The sequence below is a fragment of the Myotis yumanensis genome, unplaced genomic scaffold, assembly GCF_028538775.1.
Source record: "Myotis yumanensis isolate MYYU_CA2020_CCGP unplaced genomic scaffold, mMyoYum1.0.hap1 SCAF_7, whole genome shotgun sequence".
NCBI lineage: Eukaryota > Metazoa > Chordata > Mammalia > Chiroptera > Vespertilionidae > Myotis > Myotis yumanensis.
The window spans coordinates 71975062-71995128 of NW_027223758.1; the positions used below are offsets into that span (position 1 = coordinate 71975062).

General features: G+C 39.6%; 1 protein-coding gene across 3 annotated transcripts in view; it reads left to right on the forward strand.

Moving 5' to 3' along the window:
- CHD6 (chromodomain helicase DNA binding protein 6) overlaps nucleotides 1-20067 on the forward strand; it is a 178978-nt gene that overhangs the window by 65165 nt on the left and 93746 nt on the right. For all 3 annotated transcript variants that reach the window (XM_070420947.1, XM_070420949.1, XM_070420948.1), the window contains exons 4-8: nucleotides 1722-1869; nucleotides 3670-3819; nucleotides 16148-16210; nucleotides 17241-17299; nucleotides 18170-18287. In XM_070420947.1, coding sequence (XP_070277048.1) covers nucleotides 1722-1869; nucleotides 3670-3819; nucleotides 16148-16210; nucleotides 17241-17299; nucleotides 18170-18287 — 538 coding nt within the window. The remainder of the gene's footprint in view (nucleotides 1-1721; nucleotides 1870-3669; nucleotides 3820-16147; nucleotides 16211-17240; nucleotides 17300-18169; nucleotides 18288-20067) is intronic.

A 20067-nucleotide genomic window follows, 5' to 3' on the forward strand; every position in this document is an offset into this window, starting at 1 on the left:
TTTTCTCTGCTGTTCACTAGTCATGTTACCCTGGAAATCTAACTGAACCTCATTGTGCCTACTGATAAAATGAGACAAATAAGACTAGTATCTGCCTTATAAGGTTGTTGTGAAAAGTAAAGGAGGTAATTCACGTAAAGGACTTAGAGAACTGTGTCTGCATGTATCATTTATAAGTATTAGTTGTGATGAGGATGATGGTGATTGTGCCTGCATGTATTGTTATATAAGTATTAGCTATGATAATGATAATTCCAATCTTCTGCCAAAATTCTATGTATATCCCCACTCAAATACATTTTCCCAGATCTCCCCAATGATAAGTAATCTAATCCATCCATTGATAAACTCCATTTGTCTATATATTCAATAAATATTTATTTAATACTTATTATGTATAAGGCATAAGGCGAATATACAACTTAACCAAATACATATTGTCCTCTAGGAAAAGTCGTCCATTCAGCAAATGTTTATCGAGCAACTGCAGAGGATCCAGGCACTGTATGGTACTGAGCCCATGTCAGAGTTAATGACTAACTTTGGTGACAGATCAGAGTTTGAGTACCTTAAGGAAAGAACAGTTGAAATGCTTTGGGAGTGTAGGAAAGAGATTCTATGCGGTAGGAGGGTCAGGAAGGCTTTTTAGAGGAGATGTTGCCATCTTAGCAGGGTTGCAGAATGGGTGGACTTTGGACTGTGGCTCTGCATGGTCTTTGGAATTTTCATAATTGTAATCTCCTCAAGGCAGGGACAGTGTTGTCTTCATTTTTCATTTTTGAGTTTTTAGTACTCACTTTGAGTCTTATACATAGATTATTCTCAATAGAGGACGATGACAGATTAGGGAGATGTCTCTTCCCATGTGACTTAAAGGGAGATTGAAATTTGATGTTTCTCAATATCTGCAAAGCAAGTGCATTTCCTAGAGAAGACATTTATATAAACTGGAAGTGAGGTTTTTGGCAATGTTCATATTAAAGTGGGACCTCATTTCTCAAACTCAATTCGTTCCGGAAGGCTGTTCAAAAACCGAATCATTTTTTCCCATTAGAAATAATGTAAATTGAATGAATACATTCCAGACCTCTAAATGATTCCCTGTTTAACCTTTCTTATATATAGAGTACATGTCTATTGTACTGTTTAATCTATAAACACTTTAAAAACAAAAAGGACATGAAATGTAAATGATAATTTAATAAAAAAGAAAGGAAATGTACAGTAAAAAATAAAATATAGCAATAATTATAAGCAGCAACAAAACAAACAAAAAAAACCCACGAAAATATTCACAGCACAATATCCTGAGATTTTAGCAGTGGTAAACTGACTCAAATTCGTGGATTCTCTCCTTTGTTTGTCACCTGAGAGATGCGTGACTGATCATACAGGTATCAGCATGAAAGGGTTGTCAGGTTGAGAAGCGAATTGTTTGAGATGGAAGACATTTGAGAAACAAGGTTCCACTGTATTTTATTTCTTATCACATTAATCATAGCCATAGGAGTCACAATAGGGGTGTAAAAAAGTGAATTCTGCATGGAAAGCTATTTCTTCCCATGTTTTTGTATATTTTTGGGAAGAAATTCTTTTAGATTTTCAACTAAAGCCTACCCTGGTCCAAGGATTCCAGGATGTGATATCATAACTTTGATCATATGAGAAATCTTAGTTTCAAAAACTGCCCAATAGGTTTAATTCTGAATTTCTCCTTGTAGCAAGGAGCAAGGACCAACCCCAGTGGAGAAAAAGAAGAAAGGAAAAAGGAAAAGTGAAACCACAGTGGAGAGTTTAGAGCTGGATCAGGGCCTGCCGAACCCATCCCTGCGGAGTCCTGAGGAATCCACTGAGTCTACAGACAGCCAGGTACAGCTGTGACCCGGAGCCCTGGTGAAGGTTACGGCTGCTAGATGGGATCTTGCTGACTCGATCCTGTCACTCCTCTCCCTCTCAAGCCTACATCCCTTGTGCACAGGCCTAAGCTGGGCTTTCATTGTTTTGGTGGGTAAGCACCAAAAGATCACAGACCTTTTCCCTAGCATCCTGACCTTTAGTATAATATTATTAATATGAAATAATCTCCCAGTTTTTTAGTGGTGTTTGCTTCCTTCTTGGAAAGGAGCATATTTGGCTGCAGAGAGAATGAATGTGGAAAATGAAGTTGAGAGCTAAGCTAGGTAAGGCACAGGGCCCTGTTTTGCAATGTAAGTATGCATTTAGGACTCAAGGCTGGGCCAGTCTGCACAAGGACATTTTTATAGTCCTAGATGCTGGAAAAGTCAGGATGTATTTATTATGCCAAAATAGGAAGGAAAGTTTGGCCAAACATGAAAACAAGGAGTTGCCCACCTACATGCAGTTTCTGACAATATGCCAAGTGTGCCCATGCCCCTGGTAGGACATGACCTTAGTGAGATATGACCTTGGTCAGCATGCGCTCCCTGAGTGAAGCAACATGAGTCTCCCGTTTGAAGTGCTATCTCCTCTGATGCCCATAGCAGTTCATCTGAACTGTGCTGCTGCAGGGGACCATTGAAAGTAAGACCGACTCGCTTTAACTTCAGTGCCATCTGGACCCTCATAGGTTTCTAGGTGATCTTCATTGTAGGAAGGTGTCAGCTCCTGATGTCATCGTGGTAATAAGTAGTAGTGTCTGGGGTGTCAGAGCCAACCTTCACTCACTGCCTATAAATTTGGGCTTGTGGCTGCTAGATATCTGATTGGCAGAGAAGAAAGCACATTGGGTTGATGGGAGTTGGCAGGAGGTTAAGTGTTTCTAGAATGGTGATCTGTATGTGGGACTAAGGGCAGCTTTCTATGTAGAACCCCTCATGTAAAGTTAAGCATCAGAGGTGACACGGTGAAGAAATGGGGGGAAGGCTAAGAGAGGCTCAGGAGATATCTTGTAGGAAATAAGGGAGGCGGGGTTTTGCTTTTGTTTTGTTTTTTAAGGTTTACGTACTTGAGAGTGAGCTAGCTGGTGAATGGTTCCCAGCGTGTTTCTGCTGCCTGGATGATGTGTATACAGAGATGAACCATGTGTTTTTATGTTGGAGGAAAGCCACTGGGCCACTTTGTTGCAGAATGTTGTCTCTGAAAGGTCACAAGCTGCTTAATTATAGAGGAGTCCTCAGATGGTGACTCATGAGTCTTGTTTTGTCACACTTAAGATCTCTCATGTCTCCCTGTATTTCAAGGAGTATTATAAGATTCTAATAAAATTGGTATTATTTAATTTAGGAATTATGTAAGTTGGTGAATTTAAGCAAAGCCAAAATCAACTATTATATATCATTGTCATAAAATCAGAGCTTCCAGCTAGGGTAGAAGGGACCTCAAAGATGATGGAGTTTACCTCCCATCCCTGTTTTACTGGAATAGAACCCAATTCTAGAAAGAGGTGAGAAAGTCACTGCCGTTGATGAATGAAACATGCCTCACTGGATTTCAAGACTACACCTTCTCAGCTCCCCACAGTTTGGATCCCCTCCCTCAATTAGGTCCCATTTTGAGCGAATTTAGTTCTTAAAAGAGTTGTGTTTAAGGAAGACTCCTTTTGTAATGTAAGAAAGGTCTCCTTTGCATGTTAGTGAGTATAGTTGAGAGTATTCTTTTACAAGTTTTTGCCTCTGACTCACAGAGCTCTCTGATGTGTTTTCCTTGCAGAAACGACGCTCTGGACGGCAAGTGAAGCGCAGAAAATACAACGAGGACCTGGATTTCAAAGTGGTGGATGACGATGGGGAAACAATCGCTGTTCTTGGAGCTGGCCGAGCATCTGCCCTCTCAGCTTCTACCCTGGCTTGGCAGGCAGAGGTACGGCCTTTGCATGGGAAGTTGGTCTACCTGGTGGAGTTGTTCTGTGGCTATTTGCTAACACAAGTAAGATCATTTTAACTACTGCTTATAAAATTCAGACCCTCACTGTGCCAAGCAGGATCCTCTACCATTACACTGTTTCACCAAATGCATTTTTCAGATAAATGACTTTTCCTTATCCCTCTCATGACACTGCAGCCAAAAGACTTGCTGTCTTTTAATGCCTCAACTAGCAGTTCTTTCCCACCTACTGGCCTTTGTATGTGTTGTCCCTTCTTCCTGGAATGCTCTTTACCATGTGCTTTACATTTTACATGACTGGTTCACCGTCTTTTAAAGTAGGTTTCTGTCCCTCAGCCTAGTGATTCTGTATTTCACTCCTGTGTGTTTCCTTCATAGCACTTACTACACTTGTAATTTGGATTTATGATTTCATTTTGTTGTCTCTCTCACTAGAATGGAAAAGTCAGATATGTGATAAATAGTTGTTCGGTGAATAAAATCATGTGAACTAGTCATTACAGTTGGAACTTGTGTTCTGAGAGACCACCACAAGACCAGGTCCTGGAATTCAAGGATGAGCATGAAGGGTTGGTCCCTGCCTCCCAGGAGCCTTAACTAGGAGAAGGAGCGTATGGCTGACCTACTACCGTGATAAGCGCAGTCCTAGAAGTATGTGCTGGATACTGTAACTGCACAGAAGGAGGCATGGACAGGAATGGGAGGGCAGTCAGGGCTTTAGGAGGGGTAATGTCCAACATGAACTACAGCCCCAGAGCCTGGATGGTACCACAGGCTGTGGTATGATAGACAAGTGTGGCTGAGTGCTGTGGTCTAATTTGCAGAGCGCTGGGAGATGAGATCTGAGTGGTGGGTAGAACAAGTCACATAATGTAGATCCTTGGATGTCAGCTAAGGTATTTGGCCTTTATACTGTAGATCAGAGAGGGATAGGAGTCATCGATGGGCTCAAGCAGAGAAGCAGGATGGCCATATTTGCATTTTAGGACTTTCCACTGGCAGCAACATCAAGGAGGAAGAAGATAGCATTAGGACCTGATGCCCAGATGTTAGAAAGGAAGAGTGGTAAATGTTGAAGAGGAGGAGGTCTGTGCCAAGGAGCTTATAGTGAAGAAACTAGAAGCAAAAGGAGAAGCAGGCTGAGCATGTAGGAGGGGCATCATTGCCAGCAGCACATTCTGGCTATCTGTTGGTTCGGAGTCACTGTTGCTGACTTGGCACAATTCACGCTCTGCATGTGCAGCAGCAGCACAAATACCTGTCCTTTCTCCTGGGCGCCGGTGTGGCTCACTGAAGCCGATAATCCTTTATCTATTGAAACCACCTGGCCTCCAATTTGAAGCAATTTTACATAACTTCACATGTCCTTTCACTCTCTTGGCATGGAAGGTAGCTAGAAACGGGGTCATTGTTCCTTTTTTAATCAAGAAAGAGGCACAGAAAGACCCGGGTCATAGAATTATATAGTAGGTGTTGATCAGTGACCAGCACTAAGAGTTGGTTTCATGTGGAATATAAGACTTAATAGGAATAATAATTGACGTATTGTCATTGTAGTACTTTTCAAGCAAATAGTTAAGAGTAGCCCTCACAGACTGCCGTGCATTGATAGGATTATATTGCTTTATAATGGGTTTTTCTTCCTTGGAGAGTTTATGGTTGGTTTGGTTTTTAAAAAACTATAAGGGAGCCCCAGCCGGCATGACTCAGTGGTTGAGGAGGTCATGGGTAGTCGATTCCTGGTTGGGGCACATGCCCGGAGTTGTGGGCTCGATCCCCAGTGTGGGGCATGCAGAAGACAGGCCAATCAATGATTCTCTCTTATCATTAATGTTTCTCTCTCTCCCTCTCCCTTCCTTTCTGAAATCAATAAAAATATATTTTAAAAAAATCAATAAGATATTTTATTTTCTCCTCCTAGCCATTTAGCCTAAGTCATTAACTATATTTCAGTTATTGTTATGACTTCTCTCCTGGTACCTGAAGGGCAGAATTAGCTGATCTGACAGAAACAATTCAGGAAATTGTATGTATCTTAAAGCTCTTTTTATCCTCTTAAGTATACTGCAAAGAGAGGGAACTATATGGTGAAATACAAGATTGAATCTGAATTTGCATTAATTATGCCTCAACAATTGTTACTAAATTTAAGCAAGAAAGAGGCCGGATAAGAGGTTTTGGTGCTGATGTTCAGAAAAGCAACCAGACCATAGGCCTGGCCTAGCACCCAGGGCAGACCAGATAGCTTGCAAGGGGGGTTGAGTGGGTTTCAAAATCAGTGCTCCGTAAAGCCCTGGCTGCTGCAGGACCAAAACAGCTTCACTTTCATCTATTGGGCTTCCTGGTGAGGTGTGAACAAAGATTTCCCGGGCTAATGCAAAGCTTAAAAGCCTTGGATCTCATCTTGGATTCCAGGCAATCCTCAAAGCATCCAGTGGCACAGAAAATCAGTTGAAGAAGATGAGGCTCTCTTTCATCTTTCTCCCGAGGCCCTTTGCATGGTGTCTGCTTGCTTGCTGGCTGGCTTTAGCTTGGGGCAGAGAAGGGTGTGGAAAAGGCATAAAAAAGGCCCCGCTGGCACCTGTTGGCAATTCTGTGCTATCTCTTATCAGCATGCTCAGCCCAATTCTGTGGCTGCTGGCCCCTGTCCCAGCCCCAGATTGCAACCTCAGTATTGGTTACCTAGTGGTGAGTTGCTAAAAACATCTTTACACATCAATCATTCTAGTTCAAGACTGGCAGATTAGCACAGCCTGCTTTAGAGTCCAGAGGACAGTTCCCTTACTAGGAGCTGGGATTGAGGGGCTGGAAATAAGTTTCCACCCTGACACAAACTCCTTGTTTTCCGACTCTTTGTCACATGGATGTTAGTACTTGGAACAGGGGGAACGTTCACAGTTGTACATTTACAGGGCATAGATTTTTACAAGATTGTCTCAGGTTTTGCCTCCTACAATTTGTGTGGTTTGTATGATTTTGCCTTTTGGAACAAAAGGACTTTAATTTGAATGAGGTTCAACTCATGGTGCTCCCCTGTGCCTCACCACTGTGCCTTTGCAGACAGCCGCTCTGCTTTGGCCTTTTCCTGTGCCTGGCAGGTTGAGCTCAGTTATTGCCTCCCCCAGCAAGCTCCCTACTCCCCCTGAGCTGGGGATAAGTTCATCTCTCCTATGCTCCCACAGCATTCTCCTATGATTAACTTTTTCATTGTCCTTTAAACACCTGCCAGTTTTTGCTTTCCTTCTAAACCAGCAGTTTTCAACTTTTTTTCTAATAACACTCATAATTACTAAAATTCTGCAGCCCACCAAAAAATACACTGTATTTTGCCTGAACAAAAAAAAAAATAGGTGTAATTTGGTTCATTTACAATGGACGACTGTTGTTGTGTTAACTGTTGTCATTTTTTAAATTTGACAATCTAAATAAAAAGAGGTCAGTGTCCCTGACTAAATAGTCAGGTATTGCATGTTTCAAAATTTCTTGCAGCAGACCAGTTGAAAATTGCTGTTCTAAACCATGAACTATTTAAGGATAGGGCTTGTATCTTTTTTTTCTTCTTCTCTGTATCTCTCAGGCATGAATTTCAATAAAGTAAAATTTACATGAATTCCCAGGAACTGTTCAGGCAAAAATTCACTTATGGCACTTTCCAGCCTCTGTTTTGTGGTGTTACGACTGTGTATTTATTATTACCAAAGTCAGGAGTCAGTTGGAATCCATATCCCACTTGTCCAGAGCCTGTGACTCTTCAGATTTGTCAGTGCCTCTGTCACACTGTTCTGAATATTACTCCCCATTGTTCCCTCAGTCAGATTATAAACTTGCAAAACAAGTGTCACTTTAGTTTAGCATAATGTTCACCTAACATAGGTAGTACCAACGTAAAGACTTGTACTGAGTTGTACTTACATATTTATTTAATATATGAATAATGAATAAATATGCTTAAAACCCATTGTGTAAACAGGTATGATTTTTAACTCCTAGGTTAGAAAAACAAGAATGAGATATTTTTCTTTTTTCTCTCAGCCTCTTGTTTTCTCCATTTCTTTATACTGGCATATTTTTCCCATTGGTATTCATTTACTTCTTGCTCCAAGCAGACACTCTAGCCTGCAAACAGACCCCTTGGCAAAAATGACTTGGTGCTCTTTGGCATTTGGCACTGCTCTAGTTTTGTACCAGCTTCCATGATTCAGTGCTTTGGCTCCGATCCACTTGGCCTGGGTGGATGATCTCAATTCTTCCTACTCCTTCATTGGCTACAACCACCATTTCCCACCCTGAATCTTTCTTCAGATCATCTCCTTACTTATTTCCTCTTGGTTTCTGCTGCTACCCATTGTGCTGAGGCCAGTGTTCAGGTTATTGCAGTGTGCATTTGTATAGCATCCTGCTGCAGTCTCTGTCCTCCTAATCCATTACCAAACTAATTTTCCCACAATACCAGAGAAAGTTTGGTGTTTCTCAGTGTCCTGCTCAAGAATCTAAGCTGGTTACTTCTTAACTCCTTTAAAAGGTTGAAACTCCTGCCTGATTTTTTAAAAAATGTGGCTGCACCTGTTTACCCTCATTTATTTCCATTCCTCATTGTGTATAATGCTTTTGCTGGTTACTGAGTGTTCCAAATATGCATCCTATTCCCCATAGACTCCTTCTTTCATCCTTTGGGTTCATTTTGGCTTTCCTTCCTGTTTTCTGACCTCTTATGAACCACCATTCTTTTGGGCCCAACTAACACCATCTATTCTGTGAATTCCAAGCTGTTCTTGCCTTCTGCATTCTGGTTAGCTTATGGTTACTATCACACTAATTAGCTTTTTCCTGGGACATCTAAGAAAAATCTGTTTAATTTTGCTTTCCCTGAATGAGTATAAACCCCTGAAACTGGGCATCTTGTTTGATGCTACTTTTGTATTTCCTTGACACTTGGGAAATACTTGATGATTTGAAAAGGTGATGTGCTTCTTGTTATAGTCTCTCCTTATGGTTAGTTAAATAGAAGTAAATCAGGTGCTTGGTTGAAGTTGGGAGCAAATTGGTTTGAAAACGTTTGAAATTTTTTCTAAGAAAAACTGTTTAATTATGTGAGTCTCTGACATAAATGTGAATGAATTAAAATGGTCTTCTTTGAAGGATGATTTGAGAAAATTCCAAGCAGTTGAGAACAGATGGTTGTTATGGAAGTGTGCTTGGCAAGCAGATTTAGTTTATATCTGTGTGTATCTGTATACACTAAGTGTTTATACACACATGGTCTTACTTTTATGCACAATCTCTGTTTAGGAAAAAAAAATCTTGATTTCCCAATTTCCTTCCTATTTTGATGCGTATTTTGAAAATGCTACTCTCCTTTCCTTTTATTAGGATAGAGTAAGAACCTGTTTTCAGTATTTTGATGATGACCATTGATTTTTTTAACCCCTGCCAAAAAAAAAAAAATTGAAAATTTATCTCAAATTTCTTAATTTTTTACTTGAAAATTTTCTATAATTAAGAATATTTAAGTCCTCCATCCTTTTAGTAGTCAGAATAAGGTCCTGTGCTTTCTTCATCCATGTGTTACTGTTTCCTTGGATTTGGTCCTAGTTAAAAACTCTGAATAGCAATCAAAATTCTACCCTCAGAAACCATCTTTTCCTGTTTTCCATGGTAGGTAAGAATAAGAGAATATTTGAATCTGGTAGTGAGGAAGAGGCAATTGTTCCTCTCAGTATGTATGAGTGCTTGCTGGTTATTCTAGTCTGGATTATGCAGACTTAGCAGTAGGTTGGAAAGGTAGTTGGCAATTATGACACTTTAATGCTGGCTAGCAGAGGTCTAACTCAGGTGTCACTGTATTTCCAAAGCCTCTGCTCATTTTCCCACATGCTCTGGCTTCTGTGGTCCCATAGCACTTGCTTTATACTGTTACAAAGTTGTATAGCAAAAATCTCTTGGCATTATTTATTCAAAAATATTTATTGAGCACCTACTATATGCCAAGTAGTGTTCAAGATAACATCAAGAAACAAAAGAGACAAAAATTTCTGCCCTCATGAAAGGAGCCTACAGCAAATGAAGAAGAAGCCTGCAACCAACACACCACCAATCTCTCCCTCCAGATATTTGCCAGATTTTGAACCCATGTGTGATGTGAAGCCAAACAGATAAGTTCAAAACTTCCAAAGGGTAACATTTTCTAGGGAATGGCTGCTAGTAAACCTAAAAATAAGAAAATTGTGTAGTCAGTGGTGGTAAGTGCTATGGGGAAAAAAAATTAGAATAAGAGAGTGATAAGGATTTCAAGAATGGGGATTACAGTTTTAAACAAGGTGGTCAGTGTTGGACTATAAAGGTAACATTTGAGCAAAGAATTGAAGGAAGTAAAGAAGCAAGGGAGTTATGTAGGGGTGAAGAGCATGTCAGGCAGAGGGAATAGCCTATGCAAAGTCCCTGTATATATGAGGAACAGGCAAGGAGACCTTAAAGGTAACAAGATGAGATGGGAGACTGGGTACAGATACTATAGAGTTTTGTAGACTTTTGGAAGATCTTTGACTTTATTGTTATTATTTTTTCTTTTTTTATTGATTTTTAGAGAGAGAGGAAAGGAGAGGGAGAGAGAAATATCAATGTGAGAGCAAAACATCAATCGGCTGCCTCCTGCACGCCCTCTACCAGATCAAGCCCACAACCCAGATATGTGCCCTGACTGGGAATCAACCAGCAATCTTTCTGTGCATGGGACGATGCTCAACCAACTGAGCCACACCAGCCATGGCTTATTCTGAGTTAGAGAAATATTTTAAGCAGTTTAAGCAAAAGGTGTCATAATAAAAAGGACCCTTGTGAATGTTTGAGAACAGAGTAGCAGGGCAACTAGTGAGGAGGCTCTTGGGAATAATCTGGGTGAGAAAAAAAGGTGGTTTAGATCAGGGTATAAGCAGTGGAAATGGTGAGAAACGGTTGGATTCTGAACATATTTTGAAGGAAGAGCCAACAAGATTTCTTTACTAATCAGAAATACATAAAGAACTCTTGCAAATCAAAACAGAGGACAATTTTAAAAATAGGCAAGTGACTTGAATAGGAGCTTCACAAAGAGGATATTCACATGGCCAATAAGCATATGAAAAGGTTTTCAGCAGCCACAGTTATCAGGGAAATGTGAATTAAAGAGACAATAATATTACACACCCACTAGCTGGCTAAAATTTTAAAGACTGACAATATCAAGTCAGGTGAACCATCCATACCTTGCTTGTGGCTGTAAAAAATGTTGAGATCACTTTGGAAAAAATGTTGACAGTATCTGTTAAAACCCAACATATAATAGTTTAGTAATTCCACTCCTATGTATGTATCCAAGATATCTGAGTGGAAAGACATACACAAACATTGGAAGCAACCCAAATATTCCTCAACAGTAAAATGGATAAATAAATGTTGATGTATTTATAAAACAAAATACTACACAGTAATACAGAAGAATAAACCATGTACTATAACGATTCAATTTATATATAAAGTTTAATAAAAAAACTAATTAATAGTGGTAGAAGTCTGAATAGTAGTTACTTCCCATGAGAGCACAAGGGTTTTCCAGAATGTTGGAAATGTTATATAACTTGCTCTGGATGGTACTTAACACAAGTGTGTATGTATACATGTAAAAATCCATCAACTGAACACTTGAGGTCCCTGCATACTATATGTATGATGCCATACCCAGTAACTTTTAAAGCATTGTGTTAGCATGTCTGGTCATTTCTTGATGATGAAGACTATAGCTCATTTATTTCTGTAAGACCAGTGCATAAACTTAAGAGACACTCAGTAAATAATATGGAAGGAAATTAGGAAGGAAGTAGGAAGTTAGGAAAGAAGTTGGTTCATTAATCTAGTTTCTCTTAACCTAGCACCTGCCGGCTTCTCATAGAGCACTGTTTGTTGGCTGCAGGGTCGGGGTAGTGATCTTTACTGCTCAAGAAAATACATCTAGCTCTGGCTGGTGTGGCTCAGTTGGTTGGGCGACATCCCGTGCACTGAAAGATTGTGGATTCAATTCCCAGTCAGGGCACATACCTGGTTCCTGGCTTAGAACAGTTTGTGTAGGAGACAGACAATTGATGTTTCATTCTCACATTGATTTTTCTCTCTTCCTCTCTCTCTGAAAAATCAATAACAAATGTTAAAAAGAAAAGGAAGGAAGGAAGGAAGGAAGGAAGGAAGGAAGGAAGGAAGGAAGGAAGGGAGGGAGGGAGGAAGGAAGGAAGGAGAAGGAAGGAAGGAAGGAAGGAGAAGGAAGGAAGAGGAAGGAAGGAGAAGGAAGGAAGGAAGGAGAAGGAAGGAAGGAAGGAAAGAAGGAAGGAAGGAAGGAAGGAAGGAAGGAAGGAAGGAAGGAAGGAAGGAAGGAAGAAAGGAAGGAAGGAAGGCGGGAAGTAGGGAAGGAAGGAAAGAGAGAGAGAACACCTTGCTTTGGCCCTTTTCTCTTAGCCATGCTGATAGTATAGGATAGGTCCAAGGATATGGAGAAGGGGGAGACTTTTTAATTACATGATGTAGATTAAAAATAATTAACGGTCTGCAGTCTGTGGTCCTTGTGAGTTTGATGCTTTATTTCCTTTTAAAGCATGAGACAATACTACACATACATTAGAATGGCTAAAATTTTAAAGACTGACACTATAAAGTCTCTTTCTCTTCAACAGTTCAACAAATATTTGTTGGGACTCTCTTCTAATTCAACAAATATTTGTTGGTCACCCACTGTTGCCTGGCATTTTTGAGATATCGAGCAACATCAATGAATAAAACAAATAAGGATCTCTGCCCTCAAAAGGTTTATATCGAATGGGAGAAGACAAGCAGTAAGCAATAAACTGCCTCCTCCTTTCCTAACTTGTGCTTAAGAATCAAACAGAACAAATACTTAAACAGAAAAACAAAAGCTTCTTCCTGTTGTATGGTAGGCATAGTTCACTTGCCTTCTTGTTGAGCTGTGGGAAAAAGACTTGTCATTTTGTATTAACTTCTGCATGGCACCTAGCACAATGCCATGTGTTTGGGGGGACGTAATATTTGTAACCTTTGGGAGCATCTGTCCGTGCCTGCTGATTTCCACATTTTTTTCCTACCATCTGCCCTCCTAATTTTTTGTAAACTATCACTTTTCTGGGAAAAGCTTGATTTTAAGATCTGAGAAAATACAAGTTTTCTGTAGTGGTATGGCTTTGTGACAACCGAACCCTAGAATGGGTAGACAGTGATACGCAGAATATACCGTCCTTTTGGAAAGTTCTGATCAGGCACCCAAATACTAGGTGTATCAGTTAGTAATGCAGATTTTGTAATTAAAGAAAACACGGTAATTTCAAGAGAAACATCGAAAATGCTTTATTCAAAGTAATTTCCATCGCTAGCTACACATTTCCCCATCTTTCAGGTAATTTGAGGATACCTTCCCAATAGAACTTTTCTTGTTTTGAGGCAAACCATTCAGAGACCCTATTTTCCAATTCTTTGTACGATTTGAAGTGCTGCTCAGAAAGTGTGTGTGCCATCCATCAGAACAAGTAGTAATCTGAAGGAGCAAGGTCTGGTGAATACGGAGGATGAGTTAATACTTCCCAGGCAAGATCTTTTTTTATATATATAATATATATTTTATTGATTTTTTTACAGAGAGGAAGGGAGAGGGATAGAAAGTTAGAAACATCGATGAGAGAGAAACATCGATTCAGCTGCCTCCTGCCCACTCCCTACTGGGGATGTGCCCGCAACCAGGGTACATGCCTTTGACCGAAATCAAACCTGGGACCATTCACTCCGCAGGCCGATGCTCTATCCACTGAGCCAAACTGGTTAGGGCCCAGGCAAGATCTTTTAACATGTCTTTAACTGGTTTTGAAGTGTGTGATGGTGCGTCATCATGAAGCAAAATTACTTTTCCATGTCTTCTGGCCCATTCTGATTGTTTTACGATCAAAGCGTGGTTCAAATTGATTATTTGTTGTCAGTAGCAATCAGTATTAATGGTTTCACTTGGTTTTAGTAGCTCATAATACACCCACCTTCCTGATCCCACCAAACGCAGAGCATTGTCTTCTTTCCAAAGCGATTTGGCCTTGCAGTCGATGTTGATGGTTGACCTGGATCAACCCATGATTTTGTGCTTTTGGGATTCTCAAAATAAATTAACTTTTCATCGCCAGTCACAATTCGATGCAAAAAAGACTTTCTTTGGTGCCGTTGCAACATTTTACTGATGACTTTTCAGTTTTCCATTTGTCTTTTCGTTCAGTTGATGTGTCACTCATTTTCCTTCCTTTAAAATCTTTCCCATTGCTTGTAAACAATCAGAAATTGTTTGCTGAGCAACGTTTAATCTTTCTGCAAGTTGTTTTTTGAGTTTGACACACATCTTCATCCAATAATGCTTGTAATTGTTGGTCTTCAAACTTTTGCAGTTGACCTGGATGTTCTTTGTCTTTCACATCGAAATCATCACTTTAAAGCGTTTAAACCAGCGTTCACAAGTATCTTGAGATGGAGCATATTCACCATAAGCTTCCCGAAGTATAAGATAACTTTTTCTTCAAAATAATGAATTAAAACTTCCCACAAATGCTCTTTTTTTAGCACGGAATTCGACATTTTTAAGCGTAAAAATATCTATGATGTTAACACCTTCAGCAAATTTGACATATGAAGTTTTGAAGCTTGCTGTCAATACAACAAAATAGCATAAATATCAAATCGCATATATATCAACATATGTGTAACTCCATCTATTGAAAAAATATGCATTATTAACTGGTATACCTAGTAGTTATTTTGAGAGTTACGGTTGTTGTGATGAACATTCTTTTTATACACAGTTCTAAATCTCATACCATGATAAATACTAGGTCTGGGACAGTCTTATATTGTATAGGAAACCACTGAAATAAAACTACTTAAAGTCCTAGAAAGAATGTTAAATGCAAGAGTGTTCTGATTCAATGCATCCTTTTTTAAAGTTTTTCAGGTTTTTTTTGTTTATGTTGTTTTTAATCCTCGCCTGAAGATATCTTTTACATTGCTTTCTAGAGCATGGGAGGGAGGGAGGTAGTGGGGGGGAGAGAAATATGGGGGAGAGAGAGAGAGAGAGAGAGAGAGAGATCAATTGATTGCCTCCCTCACACGCCCCTCCCTGGACTGGGGAACCTGCAACTGAGGTTCTTGCCCTTGACCAGGAATTGAGCCTGAGACCCTTTGGTCTGCAGGAGAATGCTCTAACCACTGAGCACCAGCCAGGGCAAGTTTGTCCTTTTTTAATGCCGATTTTTAAAGATCGAATACTCTATAAAAGAAATTTCATGGAAATTAGTAGCATAGAAATGTTGATGTGTATCTAGAGTAGTAAAGGAAGAAATTAATTTGTGTCAATTGGGATTTGTAGTCAAAGGTTGATCAATGAAACAGCCATTTCCAGATACTGAGGGGAAAGATGGTACAATTTAGAAGGGAGTAATTACACCTTCCATCTACATAGGGCTTACTCTCCAAAAATGTTTTCACATGCCATTTTATCCTCCCAGTGATCCAGTGAGATATTCATTTTTAACTCCTTTATTAATAGATTTGGAAACCATGAGGTGTTCATTGACTTGCCCAAAGACAATGGCTGGTGGGTATTAGGATTGAGACCTTCTGCCCTAGCCAGTTTGGCTCAGTGGATAGAGCATCAGCCTGCGGACTGAAGGGTTCCAGGTTCGATTCCAGTCAAGGGCATGTACCTCAGTTGAAGTCTTCCTGGCCCTGGTGGGCATGCTGGAGGCAACCAATTGATGTGTCTCTCTCATATCGGTGTTTCTATCTCTTCCACTCTCTAAAAATCAACGAGAAAATATCCTCCGGTGAGGATTAAAAAAGAGAGAGAGAGAGAATTGGGACCTTCTGATTCTAAAGCTCCCAGATGGTAACTTCTACACTTTTCTGAAAGTTACATGTGGCAACATGTAGGCAGTTTTGGCAGAGGAAGGAAGTCCTTGGACTGTTTTAGTGATGCGTAAAGGCAGATCTGAAATTAAGAGTCTGAAAAGCAGAATAACTTTTCAGCATGTGTTTGTTTGTGGAGGCGGGAAATAGGATTGTGCCCAGAGGTTAAAAGATTTTCTACCTTTTGATCACTCTGTGGTCTTAGAGAAGGGAGGCATCAGTATTCAAAGGTGAACTTTTGGATTTAGTAGTACCTATTGTATTATTTCTTAACAGAATTATTTCTTGGATTCTGTGCTGCTAGTGATTCTCTTTTCCTTTTAACCCCCATCTCCAGGAGCCTCCAGAAGATGATGCAAACATCATTGAGAAGATCCTGGCATCTAAGACTGTCCAGGAGGTCGGTGACTTACTATTTTGGCTTTTATATCACTAGCACAGATTATATCCTCTGTGAAGAGATGTTTGGCTAGCCCAGCTGGTGTTGCTCTGTGGTTGAGCATCGACCTATGAACCAGGAGGTCATGGTTCGATTCCCAGCCAGGGCATATTCTGGGTTTCAGGCTCGATCCCCAGTTTGGGGCATGTAGGAGGCAGCCGATCAATGATTCTCTCTCATCATTGATGTTTCTATATCTCTCCCCCCTCCCTTCCTCTCTCAAATCAATAAAAATGTATTTTTTAAAAATAGAGATGTTTGGCTAGAGAATCTGGGATGGTCATTCCTAGTTGGAGTATGAGATAAGCTAGTCAACACTTATTGTAGGACATAAAATTCTTAAATATTTGAGAATGGCCCAAACTGATTTTTTCCACCATTGTGATCCTAGCAAAAGATCTTTATCCCTTAGTTTCTGTAGGCCATTGAAAGTCATCAGAGAACCAAGACGAAGAGATGGCAAGATGGAAACATTGGGGTTTTTCCTTTAGATATCCCAGGGCCATTGTAAGTATTCTCTAGAGAAAGTTCCTGAGTGAAAGTGCCAGTGAGAGCATAAACACTTCAAGTATTTATGAAAGTAACATTCCTTACTTTGAGAGTGAACACCACTGGTGTTTGGGGTGACGGTCATGGGGGAGGGGACTCCAGAGATATAACACATGTTCTTACTTCTGCATCAGGCTCTGCTCCTCGCGGGTCTCAGAGCCCTGGGCCAGTTTGCGGTTATCAGCTGAACCAACACTGTCCCAGCCTGGACCTTGGAAGGACACTGGGAGGATCATTGTTTTCTTTTTGATCTTATAGCTAACTGTGTATTCAGCCTTATTAACCCTGCTCAGTAGCTGTCAGAAAAAGACCTGGAAAAATGAATATGTCCTCAAGAAATCTGTATTAAAACCAGGCAGAGATGTTGATTTACGTTTTCTTTTGGCATACAAAGGCGATCTGCAGATATCTGGGCTGATTAACTGCTTGCTCTTGGTTACAGGTTCACCCTGGAGAACCCCCATTTGACTTGGAGCTGTTCTACGTTAAGTATAGAAATTTGTACGTCTATTTAATACATTATTTGTATTTGAATTTTATATAAATGAAACTTCCTTTCACTTCATCTTCTGTATTTTTCAAGGATGGCCCCTAAGGCATGACCCACAGTTAGTTGACTCAAGTTCACTTATGTGATAGTGCTCAACTTTGGCTGCACATAGTATCACCTGAGAGCTTTCAAACTACTGAAGCCCTTGCTCCACTCAAGACCTGTTGACTCAGACCCTGGGAGTATGTCCTAAGAATTGGTGTTTTTTAAAACTCCCTGTGTGATTCTCATTTGCACCCAGGGTGGAAAACCACTGTTCTTATAGCCTATACTTTCCCCCCATGCATTTTTCTTTAGTTCTCTGTTACACACCCACTTTCACTAATGTGTAATGATAGCCTGCCTGCATCTGCCCTCTGCTCTGAGCCAGTTTCTTTCTATAGAAGCTGCAGAGTGCTCCATTGCTTGGAATTGCTCCATTGTTTCTCCTGTTTTTGCCTTTAAGGCAGTGGTTCTCAACCTTCTGGCCCTTTAAATACAGTTCCTCATGTTGTGACTCAACCATAAAATTATTTTCGTTGCTACCTCATAACTGTAATGTTGCTACTGTTATGAATTGTAATGTAAATATCTGATATGCAGGATGGTCTTAGGCGACCCCTGTGATAGGGTCGTTCGACTGCCAAAGGGGTCGCGCGACCCACAGGTTGAGAACCACTGCTTTAAGGGCAAAGCCCTTGTAGGCCAAATCTCCAGCAGTTTCACAACAAACCACTCCAGTTGCTTCTGTGTTAGATGGTTATCCTGTTTATTGGAACATTTTAAAGCTTAGTGATTTGCTAGTTCTGTGCTTGTCTCACAAGTTATGTGTCGTTGGATAGTTCCTACTTACACTGTAAATGGGCCACGATGGAAGAGCTCGAAAAGGATCCTCGCATCGCACAGAAGATCAAGCGATTTAGGAATAAACAAGCCCAGATGAAGCACATTTTTACTGAGGTGAAGCAATGTTTACTGATTAATCTGACTACTGCTTTTCTTGCAGAATTAAATACTGGGTGTAAGTTTCTTTAAATTGAAGTTTTGTGCAGATCTGTTAGTTAAGTCAAATTGATAAGTATGCACTGATTTATAGCAAAACTAGTCCAGATTTAAGCCAGAGAAAACGAATTATCCACCGAGGTATGAGGAGCAAACCTTACAAACTAACAACCCATAAGAACAGGCATCTTGGTCAGAATACCAGTGAACAGCTAGGGCAAGAGGAGTATGCACACAATTCTTTCATCCCCCAACTCCAAAGGCAATTCCAAAGAGACCCAAAATTTGAATGTAAAAAATAAAAACAAAGTCCAAATGCTCAAAAATAAATAAATAAATTTATATTAAACTTGGGAATTTCTAAGTATGGGGCCTATAGCAAGAGGAAGGATTGGTGGATTTGGATCTTAAACAAATCTATAGTATCTATACATTAGAAAATACCATAAACAAATCTTAAATTGTATGTATAAATATTTTTAAATTATATACATATACACATACATACATAGTAATTAGAAAATATGTATATGCATTATATATATATACATATTTTCTAATGATACACATATACACATACATACATACATGGTATACTTTTTTTTTTTTTTTTTTTTTTTATAAATATATTTTATTGAATTTTACAGAGAAGAAGGGAGAGGGATAGAGAGTTAGAAACATTGATGAGAGAGATCAATCAGCTGCCTCCTGCACAGCCCTCAGTGGGGATGTGCCCGCAACCCAGGTACATGCCCTTGACCGGAATCGAACCTGGGACCCTTGAGTCCGCAGGCTGACGCTCTATCCACTGAGCCAAACCGGTTCGGCAGTGGTATACATTTTTTGTCTAGTATGAGAACCTTCCTACTTATGTTTTTATACATACACATTATACACATACATATACATATAACCAATAGTTTAATAAGAAATACTCTTATAATTAAGAAAAATATAAAACCCAAAATAGAAAAAAATGGACAAATTAACCTACAAAAATGTAGTCAATTTGACTACTAGTCAAAGAATGTAAATTAAAATGGGAATCTTCTAATCTTTTCTTATCAAGTATTTGAAGGTTTTAAAAATAAGTACTGTCTATTGCTGGTGAGGGAGTGGGGAAGAGACACTTGGTACATCACTGGGTGGGAGCATCAGGCCATATGACTGTCAGAAGAGCATTATGACAAATGACATCAAATGTCTCAAAATTTGCATGTCGTCTATCCCAGCAGTTAACGCTGTCCTTTATTTTAAGGAAACTATCAAGTCTTTGTGCAAAGATTTAACAATGATAAACAGTTGTTTATATTGGTGAAAAATTGAAAATGAAGTGTTAGATAATAGACTTTTGTTAAATTATACAGCCCATAGGATGGAATACTGTGCAGCCAGAAAAAATGGTATTGGAAAACAGTTATTAATGACATGGAAAGTCTCTTCTCTGGCTGATGGGCTTGTGGTGATTTTTATTTTCTTATTTTTTAGCATGTGATTTTTAAATTTTATTTAGATAACTTTTGAAGAAAAGAAGCAATAAAAATTATTCTTAAAATGTAGTCATAAGTACTGGACCTTAAGAGAGCAGTCAGATGTCATTAAATTATAGTAAATTGCTACAGATATTTACCAATTAATTATTATGTTGTACTCCCTTTTCTTGTAACAAAAAATTATTTTAGGACAATGTCAATAAGCATTCTTCATGTCCTAATGTGGGGTTCTTCCTCTTTAGCCT